Here is a 14,629-nt window from a genome sequence, read left to right as displayed (position 1 = left end):
TGGCTACCCTCTTGCTTTTTACATATGTATAAAAGGCCTTGGGATTTTCCTTAATCCTGGTTGCCAATGACTTTTCATGACCCCTTTTAGCCCTCCTGACTCCTTGCTTAAGTTTCTTCCTACCTTCTTTGTATTCTCCACGGGCTTCATCTATTCCCAGCCTTCTAGCCCTTACGAATGCTTCCCTTTTCTTTTTGACTAATTGTCAATTCAGCATTGTTAAATTTCTGTAAAAGTACTCTCATCGATGTGATATTCCATATTATGCCAGCACTGAAACATTCTACTCAAACTTACTTGAGGTAAGCTAACTCGCCAGCCTAGTCATTTAAAAACCAAACCAACACACCAGCATGAAAGCAATAAAAATCTTATGCTTCAGTTCTTCCTTTCAGCATTTGATCCTTGCGGCCCAGTAAGGCTCTCCCCTTTTCAGTGACAAAAAAGGCTCCAAGTGAGTAGCAAATAATGTAGTTTTGCCCAGAAGAATGCACTGAATATGAAAATTCCACTTGGCCCATCGAACCACATGGAGTACTAGAGACTATACCCCACATATTCAACTACCTGAGAGTTCCTTTAAATTTCTCTGTGATCCCAAAAATAGTTGATTAATGCTCCACAACAATATATTTACTTCACTATTTAAACTTGGTTTTCCACAGTTCTTGGAACTATCATATTCCACAGAGTGTTTGATCATTTGCCCGCACATATCCCAAAAACCTTTAGACTCATTTCCAATAGGCATTACCCAGCTCTCATCAACTTTACAGTTTTGACTGCTTATGCTGAAGGTCTTCTGTGCTCATGCCCAACAGTTTAAACATTTTGACAAGTGGGGGACTATTTTATTGAACTGAAAAAAGTTTTTCGCTAAACATATGAGTTATTTTCCAAACAATGCTGTGCAATATGAGAATGGTCAATGGTCAAATGGTTAATAAATGCTTAAGAGGTGGCTAGCAGTACTCATGAAGCTTTGCATTTTACAGGTAAAATGTCTTCCATACACAATCAAAATGCAAATTAATTGAGAAAACTATACTGCCCTCTGCAAAATGTTTCACTGTCCATGCAGTTTATAATGTCTTTTCATAAATGGTTCAAAATATCTCTAGCTACTTTTTCTTTAAAAAGTCTTCCATTTTCAATATTATCTTTATACAGCAATTTTATAATTGGTGAATTTCCATATTATTTTGTTCAGTCTAATTTCAGCTAGAATCATAGAACGCTAAGAATAGAAAGAAACCATTTGCCTATTGCACCTATGCCAGTCTGTGAACCACTTTGTTCAGGTTTTAACACCAGATCTCTATTCTCTTTCACGACTGTAGGTTTTTATTGTCCAGTTCGGTTAAAGAAAGTCTCAGCCAGCCAAACAACTGAATTCTTCTCCCCCTTTTAAATGCAGGATTATGGTTCTCCTTTGCTGTTTTAAGAATTTCCTTAAGATCACATCAATAATCAGTCAAAAAATCCTGATACTCTTTTCTAGCCAGTTCATAAATTACTTTAAATTCTTTTCCTAATCAGAACAGACTTTGCTCAATTCCTCTCTCACAACAGCTTCATCATCCTGAAACTTTAATTTACGTCCCAGAACTCAAATTCTTCCTTGAAGTTTCACAGTTTCACCATTAATTACAGCCAAGTCATTTTGTTTTAAAGCATTGTCTTCCTTTGTTTCTCCAACAGCTGGAATGCTGCTGCTCTGTTCTGCTTTGACACCTGCTACTTAGGGTCTGCTTGCAGGCTTAATTATTCTATTTTCCCTTAGTTCTGTTGAAGAGTCATATGGGCTCGAAACGTTAACTGTATTCTTCTCCGCAGATGCTGTCAGACCTGCTGAGTTTTTCCAGATAGTTTTATTTTTGTTTTAATTCAGACAGCTTCAATTCATTTCCAACTGCCTATAACTCTGTTGTAAGGCTGAGGTTCCAGTGCCTTTTTAATCTCAGAAGTCAGAGCTTTTGCGTCTTTGACACATCTTTGGCTGGAACTGTAATTTTCACAGTAGGAGTACAGTCACAGGTTTCTGTATCTCACTTGATGTATTTGATACATTTTCAACTTTTACCGTTCTATTGGACTTGTCTGACATCACTGGAGACGCAGAACTTTATCTCCAGCAAGCTCATTCCCTAGTATGAAATCAACACCGTTAATAGGCAATTTCAACAATTCCAATACCAGAAATTAAACCACATTTTAAATTAACTTGCTGCAACGGAGCAGTTAAACAACCGCTAAACTACAGCTCCTCACATCCCTTGGGGTCGGGTTGGGCAGGGATCAGTTCGAGCTGGGTTGGGTGGGGGGGGGGGGTCAAGGTTTGCTGGGGCACTGGAAAAAACGTCCAGTTTTCAGGTAACTGGATTTGTACCTGTCTTTCCTCCACTTATTCTTCTACCCAGAAATCATTTCAGGTTTCTCTACATTAAATTTCATCCAATATCTATCTGCCCAATCCACTAACCTGTCAAAGTTCTCCGACTACAATCGATGTTCCATCTAACCTTATTTTTATAACTACAAATTAACAGTGTGTATCTATACCCAAATTTATATTTAGCATGAAAGAAAGAGAAAAAAGCAAAAACACACAATACTTCTAAACCAATCACTAAGGAACATCACTGCTTACATTCCTCCATCCACTTGCCACCTGTTTTGTCCTTTAGCCAAGTTCATAATCATGCGACTGCATTCCTCCTTGATACCACATGTGGCACTTTAACAAACCATTTCACACAACATCCAATGCATTTCCTTTTTCTACACAATTCTTACTTCCTGAAAGAACTCTTAAATTTTGCAATCACTTGCACAAGAATCTTTTAAGATGGTTCTCACCAATTTTGTTTCAACACAAAGATACATCAAACCCCAAGATGACTGAGAAAGTTTTACTTTATCAACGAGTGGACATTCCAATTGTAGGTGATAGAAAAACTTGTTAAAGCCTCCTCTGCAGGAGCAAATTTACTGACCAGAAAATAAACTAAGCTGAGCAAAAGCACTAACGATTAATGAAATGCATACTCATTTAAAAAGTTTACAGGATTAGTATATTGCTTTATATTCTTAGTCATTCATAGTCCAACAATATTTAGGGAAAGAAATAAAAAAGTTGTGACAGTAAAAACAAGTGCTTTCTGCCGATGTGTTGTCAATGACTAAAAATCCATCTTGCAGTAACATATGAAAGTAAATAAGATTTCCATTCTATTGCTTTTACACAAATATCATGATTTCTGACTCATGTACCTACCCACTATTCAGAAGAAGATTTATACAAATAAGGCCCGTTTCATTACAATTTGAATGTATTGTGGTAATCTTTGATGACAGTTTAGCCAGATACTTTAGCAGTAGTTCTGAAGGTCAGAAAGGAAGGGCATCCATTGAAAAGATTAACACACTCTACGCTTTACTCAGAGTGCTGTCAAAAGAATATAGAGGTAACTTAGTATTCATCTGGGAAAAGCATCCAGGAGGCTTCAAAACATCAGCAGTTTGAGATTCCCTTGGGCATTCCAACACAAGTGTTATCTAACTGAAGATTCCCAAGTGGTTTTGGGCATTCCAACACAAGTGTTATCTAACTGAAGATTCCCAAGTGGTTGACACCCCTGGAATTAACTATAGCTCAAGCAGTCAAATTACTAATGGCGATAACTCAAAGTCAGTTGGCGGTCCTCCTTTATAAGAATTCGATAGACTATTAATTACATAGATTATTTTAGACACGTATAAATGGAGAGATATGCAGAATGCTACAGTACAAAGTGATCTGGGTGTACTTGTACATAAATCACAAAAAGTTAGCATACTAGCACAGCAAGTAATTAGGATGGTAAATGGAATGTTGGCCTTTATTGCAAAGGGGATGGACTATAAAAGAACTCTTGTTACATATATACAAGGCATTGGTGAAACTGCACCTAGAGTACAGTTTTAGTTGCCTCACTTAAGGAGGTACATACTTGCATTGGAAGCAATTCAGAGAAGGCTCATTCGGTTAATTCCTGGGATGATGGGGTTATCTTATGAGCAAAAGGTTGAGCAGGTTGAGCCTGTATCCACTCGAGTTTAGAAGAATGAGAGGTGATCTTATTGAAACATAGAAGTTTTTGAGGGGGCTTGACAGGGTAGATGCTGAGAGGATGTTTCCACTCATGGGGGAATCTAGAGCCAAGGTACACAGTATAAAAATATAGGGTCTCCCATTTAAGATGGAGATGAGGAGGATTTTTCTGGCTGAGTCTCATTATTTTTTTCTGGCTGAGTCTCATTAGTCTTTGGAATTCTCTTCCACAGAGAATAGTAGAGGCTGGATCATTGAATATATCTAAGGCTGAGCTAAACAGATTTTTGATCTACAAGGGAGTCAAGGGTTATGGGGGCTTACAGGAAAGTGAAGTTAAGGCCACAATCAGCTATGAGCTTAATGAATGGCAGAGCAGGTTCAATGGGCCGAATGACCCACTCCTGCTCCTATTTCTTATGATCTTATTGATAAGGAAGGTTGGTAAGGTGCATCATCTGAAATTCCAAAAGACTCATGTCAAAGTGATTCCCTCATAAATGCTAGGACATTTAGGCAGAGTACTGGACATTCCAATATGTTTTACTAACATCTGCTCCAACAAGACTACAGGCTAAGGTGAGACAAAGGCATTCACGATCTTTTAACATTACTTTTGTTACAGGTGGTTTAACAGTTGCAAATTCTTAAGTTGAGAAAAAACTAAAATAAATTGAATTTGAGGTAGCCTGTGAATCTATACCTATAGACCTCCTGTTGCAGGTGGGCAGAGGCAACTTTGAAAGAACAATGAGATTCTTTAGAAGCATTTTTGAACACGCCAAAGACCAAAACCATTCACAGAAACGAAATCTCCAGAGGGGAGATGGCAGAAAACAGCATGGATGCAAAAGAGAAATAGGGGCAAGCTAGGCATAGATCAAGGCTCTGCTGAAGATAAAAACAAATATTAACCCAAAATAAAGACAGAAAGTGCTGGAAATACTCAGCAGGTCTGGCAATATCTGTGGAGGGAGAAACAGAGTTAATGTTTCAGGTTAATAACCTTCCATCAGAACTGGAAAAAGTTAGAGATGTAACAAGTTTTAAGCAAGTGCAGAGGGAAGGGAAGACTAAGAGAACAAAATGAAAAGTCTGTGATAAGGTGAAAGATAGGAGAGATTAAATTACAAAAGGGACGATGTTGCTAGGCAAAAGATGATGTCTGTGGGATGAATAAAGAAACAAAGATGGGTCCAGAGGAGGTTTGAATGGAAATTGCAGAATCATCAAAGGTTGCTGTCCAAAGAAATGAGGGAAGGGAGGAGCTGTTGTGGGTGATAAAGAAGTGAATCAGTGTATTGCAGAGGGAATGTTGAAAGGGAAGGGGGGAGAGCAGAGGAAGAGATATTTGGTGGTGGCAGCAATGGCTGAGGGTGATCCATTGAATAAGGAAGCTGGTGAGGTGGAAGGTGAGGACAACAGAACCGAGCTTGTTCTGGGAGAGAGGGAAGGGATGACAGCAAAAATGCGTGAAGTGGAAAGGACATGGTTGAATGTCCTGTCAACCTCAGAGGAGGGAACTCAGGGAAACTGTGCATCAAACAGGAAGAGAGTTTGACTGTAATTCTGAAATCGTACAAAACGGAATAAAAACAAGGCCAGACAATCCCAAATAGATATTTGAAATATGCCTTCAGCTTGGGGTCTGTGTAAGAAGTTTAAAGATTTAATTTCTTCAGGCATTAACCCATAATGCCATATATTCCTATTCCATAAGGCTTCCACATCCATGAATACAATATAACTAAGGTACCAGAGAAGGCCAAGCAGAACTGCAACACTGGCCTAGATTAAAAAAGCACACCATCCAAAGAAAACAGGAAGTAGCAGTATTCACATTTATAATACAACCCTGACCAACAGAAGTATCAGTGTAAATTATTCTCTCATATTATATCAGCCCCAAAATTGATATTCTTATTTTTTAATAAAAACATTAAGTATAGAAATCACATACACATCTATAGCTGCTATACTGTTTATTAAATTTCACAAATGTAAAATTCAGTATGAATCACAAGCTCATCCATGTTTGCATAAAACATTTGAACAAAACCTCAAAAGAATTTTGAACAGTACGTAAATAATATGTTGTGAAGGTCACACGGACAAAAAGTTAAAAGGATGGACAAAAAAAAAATTCCAGTAGTAGCTGTTCCATGATATGATTCAGTGTTTGGTTTTCAAATTGGCCCCATTTAAACTGTAAAGTGATTTTGAAGGCCATAAAAAATATTGGAATAACAGCGTGTGGCCAGGAATTGTATGTGTGCAGTTGCAACAAAGCTCTGAGAATTTGCTAGTCAGGCCAAAGACCTTGCTAACACCATGAGGCCTTCTGCCAACATGTTTAAATTCAGGTTCACTGCAGATAGGCAACTTCAATAAGCAGACTGAGTCAATGAACTCAACTATGAACCTTTACCCTTATGTATGGCACATACAGCTTAGTGCTGCAACTAGCCCTAAGCTATAGTATTAGGCATCATATGGGATTCCACCATCAATCTCTTGTTTTCTCTGAAAGATAGTAAATACCAAGATGCCAGACTTGTGTGTTCAGGTTAAACACACAAGATAACACATAGCAGCTGTAGAGATACAACACAAAGTACAATACTAAACAGGATTACTCCATAGGAACTTTGAGTACCGTCCCTAGAGCATATTTCTGGCAAATTTGTCTAGCAACAAGGATTGTCGGACTAAATAACATTTTTGAAATCAATCTCATTTGCATTTGAATCAATGTTAACCATCTCTCAAGGAAGATGCTCCTTTGATTTACCACTCAATGTTCCCACAGTTTCATTTTGAATTCACCCCCACCACCCCCTCCCCAAGGAGGCATAAATCGCATTCCACGGTCCTGATTATAGCTCCTCTAGCCACTGACTCAATCCTCCTCATCGGCCGCAGGTTTGAGGCTAAAACACACTTCGCAACCTTGACATCATAGTTCAACCTAAACTGAACTTCCAACCCCATATCCTTTCCGTCAGCAAGCCAACCTACTTCCATCTGTATTATATTGCCCACGTTCACTCCTAACTCAGCCCATCTACAGCTGAAACATTCATCCATGTTTTTATTATCTCCAAACTTCAATACTCTCCAGACAAACCCTTCACCTTCCACCCTCCATAAACTTCAGCTCATCCAAAACTCTGCTGCCCATCTCTTAACTCTCACTAAATCCTGCTTGCCCTTCACCACAGTGCTCACTGACCTACACTGGCTCCCAGCCCAGCACTGTCTCAAATTTAAAATTCTCATCCTTGTATTCAAATCCCTCCATGGCTCATGCCACCCTAACTCCAACCTCCCCCAACCTAATCCTAAAAAGATCTTTCCGATCCTCCAATTCTGACCACTTGTACTTTTCCAATTTCTGTCACTTTAGCTGCATAGGCCCGAAGCACTAGAATTCCCTCATAAAACTTCTCTATCTCTCTACCCCCTTTAAGACACCCTTTAAAACCTGCCTCTTTGATGAAGCTTTTGGTCAATGTCTTAATATTTCTTTATATGGCTGTGTGTCAAACTCTGGCTGATAATGGCTCTGTGAAACATCTTGGGATGTTTTATTACATTAAAGCTGCTGTATAAATGGAAGCTGGTACACAATTACAAATCAACTTATTATGATTACAACCCTTGGCTGTTCCTTTACACTTGGTTCATAAGTACCGAGCCTGGCATTTGACAGTTACACTGAAAACCAGCCATACTAGTTTGAAAACGCCCGATCTCGTCTTATCTCAGAAGCCAAGCAGACTCAGGTCTGGTTAGGTGCTTGGATGGGAGACTGCCTGGGAATACAAGGTGCAGTAGGCTTAGTCTATGGCCATGCTAGTTTGAAAACACTCCATCTCATCTGATCTCAGAAGCGAAGCAGACTCAGGCCTGGTTAGTACTTGGGTGGGAGACCACCTGGGAATACCAGGCGCAGTAGGTCCACCTCTGCCCTGCTGAGGAATCCTGGCCGGCAAACCGGTAGGAGCTGGAGGCCAAAGTCACCACTCAGCTGCGGCGCTGGACAGGACTGCTCCGAATGCTGTCTTACCGGGGTCGAGTGCTGGTCATAAACCAGCTGGTTGCCGCTATGTTGCACAACAGGCTGGTCACTTTGACCCCCACCACCCCCACCCTGGATTTTGGCACAAAAGTCCAGAGAATGCTTATCGATTTCTTCTGGGACAAAAGGCTGAAAGGTTCAAAGGGAGATTCCTCATTGCAACTGAAACACCAGAGGTTGGAAGGCACTGTATGTAACACACCCAGCAGCAGTCCCGGCTCTGCACAATCCCCCTCCTGTCTTCGCCCAGGGCTTTGACCAACTTTACCCCCAGTTACAGTCCCTGATATCCTTCCTCCTCTGGCTCCCTGGCCTAATGTTGCCCCAGCTCCGTAATCCTAGTGTAACCTCACTCAACAGGGAGGGTGTCCCCCGGGCTGACCTCACTCAGGGGGCCTCCATCCTCGTTCGAGTCGCTACCGTTCAACACTTTTTTCAGTTTGTCCATGTTTCTGCGTCTCTGCCTCCGCCAGCTCAATAAACACCCAAAACACACACACACCCCGGCACCAATGCGCAGGCGCTTTTGCTACTGGCGCATGCGTACGGCTCTTCCTGCAGACGCCGCCCTCTGGAGGACATCTGCAGTATTGACACGGACTCACCTGTCCTGGTCTCCTCCCCCTGAACTGCATTCTCACTCGTCCTGACCTCTCCGCTCTTCTGGTACTGGATTCTCACCTGTACTGGTCTTTCTTCCTCCTATATTGCATCCTCACCTGTCCTGGCCGCTCCACTCCTCTTGTACTGCACTGTCACCTGCACTGCACTCTCACCTGTCCTGGTCTCTTCACTCCTCCTATACTGCACTCTCACCTGTCTTGGTCTCCACCCTCCTGTACTGCACCCTCACCACTCCTGGTCTCTTCACTCCTCCTATACTGTGCTCTCACCTGTCCCAGTCTCTCCACTCCTCCTGGACCGCACCCTCACCTGTTCTGGTCTCTCTACTCTTCCTGTACTGCATTCTCACCTTTACTGTACCCTCACCTCTCCTGGTCTATCCACTCCTCCTATACTGCACTCTCACCTGTCCTGGCCTCTCCACTCCTCAGCTGCACTCTCAACTGTACTACACCCTCACCTGCCCTGGTCTTTCCACTCTCCCGTACTGCACCCTCACTTGCACTGCACCGGACGGCACCCTCATCTGTCCTGGCCTCTCCACTCCTCCAATACCACACTCTATCATCCAGTCTCTCCATCTATTCTCATTTAATGTAAAATATGCTGCTAATGACTGTACCATTGTTAAATCAGGTTGGAGGCATTCCTGCAATTTTGATCACATGACATTCTGACTAAATGCCAGGTGAAGTGTCACCTGCCACTGATATTGCATTTATCATCTAACAGTCGGTCATGGATTTGCACCTGCAGCTGTTGTACTAGAAGTTTCTTTAGCTGGGAAGCCACCCATGGGCATAAAGTTGTTTTGCAATTTTTTTTTGGATGGCTTTTATTCAAGGGTTTTGGCCAAGAGGGTGCTGTGATGATACATAGCAGATGGCATGAATGATGGGGAATTATGGAGAGATGTGATGTTGGGTGTGATCTCAGGGGAAGCAGAGCCTGAGTATCTGCTCACAGATAGCTTGTCTGGAGTGAAGGATTCCCAGGCCCTCCTTCTTTTCCTCCTCCCCCTCCTCCCAAGAAGCCCTCTGAAGGCATTGTGGCAAGAGCTGTGTCTATGAAAACAAGATTGTGGATCATGCAGTAGCTCTCCACAAACTTGGAGACAATCTCAGGTGAGTACAGGAGGGCCCCTGTCAAGTAACCCAGGCAGTGGAACCATTTTTTCAGATGCTGATGGTTTGCTCATTGATGTTTCTGGTTGCTGCATGGCTCTCAGTGTATGCACGCCGTGCAAATATATGCAAGGCTGGTGGAGGTACATGGTATGAAGTGAGTAACCCTTGTCACCTAGCCAACAGCCTCTGGTTCTTTGTGGTGGGCTAAAGATAGTTGGTACAGCTGACTGGCACAGGGTAAATGCATTGTGGCTGTTGCTAGGACAGCAAGCATTCATCAGAAAGATTGTCTGGGCATGGTTGCACACCCACTGCATATTGGTGGAGCGGTTACAGTTGCAATAACATGTTGGGGTGCAGAGCCATGTGTGTGCAATCCTTTAATCCTGCATCATTGTAAGTCTCATTAGCCTGGACATGTGCTTTTTTTAAAATTCATTCATGGGGTGTGGGTGTCACTGCCTAGGCCAGCATTTATTGCCCACCTCTAATTGCCCTTGTTCAGAGGCATTTATGCTCCCCCTGCTTCCCTCTGGTAAGGGAGAAGCCGATGCAGTCCCCCTTCTGCTTCTGTACAGAGCCTCTTCACTTCCCTTATACAACAATGGACTGTGAACTAGGAGATGTTTGCTATCTGAAGCTGTTGTTTTTGGTTCATGCATCAAATTCCAAACCTAGTTACTAGCTCCACCCCTCTCCCTGACAACAGTTGAGATTAAGCCAGTCTGTTCACAACATTGATGTCACATTCGACCTCAAGATGAACTATCAGCCTTGTACTTGCGCCATCACTCGAAGACAGCCTATTTCCACCTCCATAATATCATCCAACTTTGCCCCTGCCTCAGCTCAGCTGATGCTGAAACCCTCATCTATGCCTTCATGACCTCTAGACTTGACTATTCCAATGCTGTCCTGGCTGGTCTCCCACATTGTACCTTCTGTAAACCTGAGGTCACCCAAAACTCTGCTGCTCATGTTTACCTCACACCAAGTTATGCTCGTTGACCTACACTGGCTCCGGATCAAGCAACACCTTGATTTTAAAATTCTCATTTCTGTTTTCAAATCCTCCAAGACTTTGTACCTCCCTATCTCTACAATCTCCTCCAACCCCACAACCCTCAAGATATCTGTGTTCTTCTAATTCTTCTAACTCTTGAGCATTCCTGATTTTAACTTGTTCCAACATTGCTGGCTGTGCCTTCAGCTGCCTAGGGCCTGAGCTCTAGAATTACATCCCTAAACCTCTTTGCCGCTCCACCTCACTTTCCTCCTTTAAGAAACGCGTCAGACCCTACCTCTTTGACCAAGGTTTTGGTCATCTGTCCTAATATCTCATTATGTGGTAAAGTATGTGTCATACTTTATTTTGTAATGCTCCTATGAAACACCTTGCGACATGTTGTTAATGTTAAAGGCACAATATAAATGAGTTGTTCTTGTTGTAAGATTGTCTGCATCCACATGGAAGGATCTGCTAGCATAGAAATTGAGGGCCATGATGATCTTGATGGCCATGGGCTGCACTGTCCTTGCATTGCTGCATGACTACAGGTTGTGCTCCAAGTGGTGGACAAAATAGCTTCTGCTCTCAAGCCTTTATACACCAAGAATGACATCAGAGGTCACATGAATATGACAAGCCTATGGCCACATTGCATAAAGGCACTTCTCCAAACATCCCCCTTTCCATAAAAAAAAACAACCAGCATACACTGTCATTTGCAGTTGCAAGTCAGGCAGATACATGATCTACAATGAAAATCATCATGCATGTGCAGAAAACTGGTCATTCCAACCTGATCGACTTCCGTCGGTCCCTACACATGTATTGCACGCATAATCTTTAAAGCGTTCAGGTCTTCTGACGGGTACGCGTGCAGCTTGTTACTGGCTGTTCATCTGGTGTCTGCTCCTCAGAGGGGTGATGTCCCCTTTCTGGGGAATTTCACTGCCATAGCGAGAGTTGTCACTGAGGTAATTGTTGTTGCTGACCCACTGTCTTTCTTGGGGAACGGTTGACCACTGGGACTGATGGTCGTTCAGTTTCTTGTGCAGTTGGTGATCTCACATCTTCCTCATTAGCTGTCTGCTGTGAAGGAGCAGCTTCTCCAGTTGTACATACATGTCTGTGGTTACGACGATATATCTTATCATTCATTTTCACCGTCTATGATCAAGGTGAGAACTTTTCTACACAAGTCCCAAGTTGTCAAGTGGGCTGACTTTTGTTGAGAACATTAAATGTCTGCATTCTGACCGGCTCTCCAATTTTCAGCTCTGGCAATGATTTGGCAGCTTTATGAAATTGAAATTTGGCTTTCTGTCATTTCACTTTGATTTTGTGACTCACTCCTGTTACTAATTCTGGCTTCCGTAGTGTTTTAGCTATTTGAAGAGTATTTTGGGTGTGACATGACATTAGTTGCTGAACTGAACTACTTTCCATGCCTTCAGTAGGTGTGTTTCTCCATTCTAGGATTTCCTTGTATACATCTGTGCTGGATCTACTTGATTTTTTTGATGAGCCCTTTGGCAATTTTCACTGCTACCTCAGGCTTTCCATTTGACTGGGGATAGTGTGAAGGTGATCTGCTGTGCTGAATTTCCCAATCGTTTACAAGGCACCTGAATACTTCCCTTGTGAACTGAGGGCCATTGTCGATCATTGCAATGTCAGGAATGCCATAAAGTATGAAGTATGTTTTCAGGCATTCCACCATCTCACTGGTGACCATTGATGTCAGCTCATCAAACTCCCAGTTATCTGAATAGTTGATGGTGATGAGATGGCCATTTCCAAAGGGAGTGAAGAGGTCTATTCCAAGCTTCGTCCTTGGTCTGTCTGGGATGTCATGAGTCATGAGTGGCTCCAATAATTGCTTAGCTTAATGTTCATTATAAGTACTACACTGACTGATATGGTCCTTGATCTCATTGCTCATGTTTGGCCAGTAGAGCACTTCTCTTGCCTTCCTCAGACTAGATTCGATTTCTTGATGACTTGCATGGATGTGCTTCAGCATATCTTTCCTCATCCCCTTGGGGATGATGACTCTAGTCCCTTTGTACAAGATGCCATCTTGGGCAATCATTTCATTCCTGTATGCCCAATACTCACTTATAACAATGGGTGAGTTCTTGATAGCTTCTAACCTCCTTTTATCACTACTTCCTGCAGCACTTGGAGAGTTGAATCTCGTTACGTAGTTTGCTTGATCTGAGCAAGATCCTTATCTGTCGGATTCAGTGCCTCTGCTGGGCTGTTGACTTCCAGAGCAGGTTGTGCTGTTGCTTCTTGTTGAATCTGGAAGATTTCTCTGTACTAGAATAAGCCGCTTTCTTCAAAGGGAGTGCAGCTTTTAACAGCATGTCAGCAATGTACATCCACTTCCCCTGTTTGTACTTCACTTCCAAATGATATCTCTGCATCCTTTGCAGATGCTTTGAAGTAGATAGGAGTAGTTTGAGAAAGATGCTTTGAAGTGGCTTGTGGTCAGACTCCACCATCACTATCTCTCTACCAAACAGGTTGTAGGGTCTTCCTTTTGTGAGGATCTGGTCCAATTTATCGGGGTCCTATTGACATTCTCTAGGTAAGACTGTTCAGTCAGGGTTATTCCCAACTTAGTCTGCCTAATGTCCAACCCTATATACTTAAAAGCTCCAGAAGCCAGCTTTCCAATTTTGAATTCCTTTATAATTTTGTCTGTAAGAAATTTCTCAACTGCCGCAGATCCACACCCACAGGAAATCATCCCAGTCCATTAAGAAAATGATTGCTACTTTTCCTTCATTGTACCAATAAAACATTGCTCAATCTGCTTTTAGCTGAATACAAACAGCTTTTAGTAGGATGGACCTAACTGAAAAATACTATAACCTGGATGCATTGTTTAGCCTTCAAACACAGTTGTTTAACCTCAATAATTCCCCCTCTATAGCTCCAGCTCCTTTTGGAGGCTATAAGAATACTTCTCTTTGAAAGTGTTCTCCTTGCAAAAATGCAGCTTTGACGTCAATGGATTTCCATTCCTTTGAGTATGTCGCTAAAAGTGCTAGGAAGATCCTCAAACTTACTTTTCCCGTTGTTGGGAAGTCTACTCTAACTTCCTGGTTGCCCAGTTGTCCCTCAAATCTCCAAACTACAAGCCTGGCCTTAGTTTTGTACACGCCATTGGGGAGTATTTTCTCCACACATATCCATCTATGAGATAATGTTGGCTGTCCTTTGTCTGGCACCTCCGTGTAAATGTCAAACTCTCTCCAACTATCAAGTTCTTTTTGTTTTGCCTCCTTTACCAATTTACCATCTAAATTGTTAGTGGCCATCAGAGCTTCTCTATGACAGGGACTCCTACTTCTTGCATTGCTCCTCAACTGTTCTTTGGTCCTTGCTCTTGTTAAACTACGTCCCCAGTTAGATCTCCTGTCCCTATCCTGACTGGTACTACTTGACCTGTCCATCCTGCAGACTTTTCCTTTGATCTTTTCCTTGGGCTGTGATCACGATCAGGCCCAATGTCTGAACCTAGACTATGTTTCCTGGCCTTCCGCATTTTCACTTCCTTCTGTCAATTTATGGATCCGATATCCTGCACCTTGTCTTGTACATTCAGCCAGTTTTTATATTTCCCTGTGGCCTTTCCTGCCCTTCCTGCTATGGTGGCTTCCCTCCACTCACTAACCCTTCTAGCATAT

The 14,629-nt window shown here is 42.3% G+C and overlaps 1 protein-coding gene and 1 pseudogene across 2 annotated transcripts in view; one reads left to right on the top strand and one right to left on the bottom strand.

Moving 5' to 3' along the window:
- The window catches only part of LOC144691718 (vesicle transport protein SFT2B-like), a 33,682-nt gene extending 24,984 nt beyond the window's left edge, over nt 1–8,698 (bottom strand). For both annotated transcript variants that reach the window (XM_078560100.1, XM_078560101.1), the window contains exon 1: nt 8,557–8,698. In XM_078560100.1, the coding sequence (XP_078416226.1) occupies nt 8,557–8,622 (66 nt within the window). In that variant the 5' untranslated portion in view covers nt 8,623–8,698. The remainder of the gene's footprint in view (nt 1–8,556) is intronic.
- LOC144692067 (5S ribosomal RNA) lies at nt 7,936–8,054 on the top strand (annotated as a pseudogene).
- Nucleotides 8,699–14,629: the final 5,931 nt, after the last annotated feature.

The sequence above is a fragment of the Cetorhinus maximus genome, chromosome 16 (assembly GCF_964194155.1).
Source record: "Cetorhinus maximus chromosome 16, sCetMax3.hap1.1, whole genome shotgun sequence".
Lineage (NCBI taxonomy): Eukaryota > Metazoa > Chordata > Chondrichthyes > Lamniformes > Cetorhinidae > Cetorhinus > Cetorhinus maximus.
The sequence above is the reverse complement of the archived record's forward strand: the minus strand, read 5'-3'. Positions and strand labels throughout refer to the sequence as shown.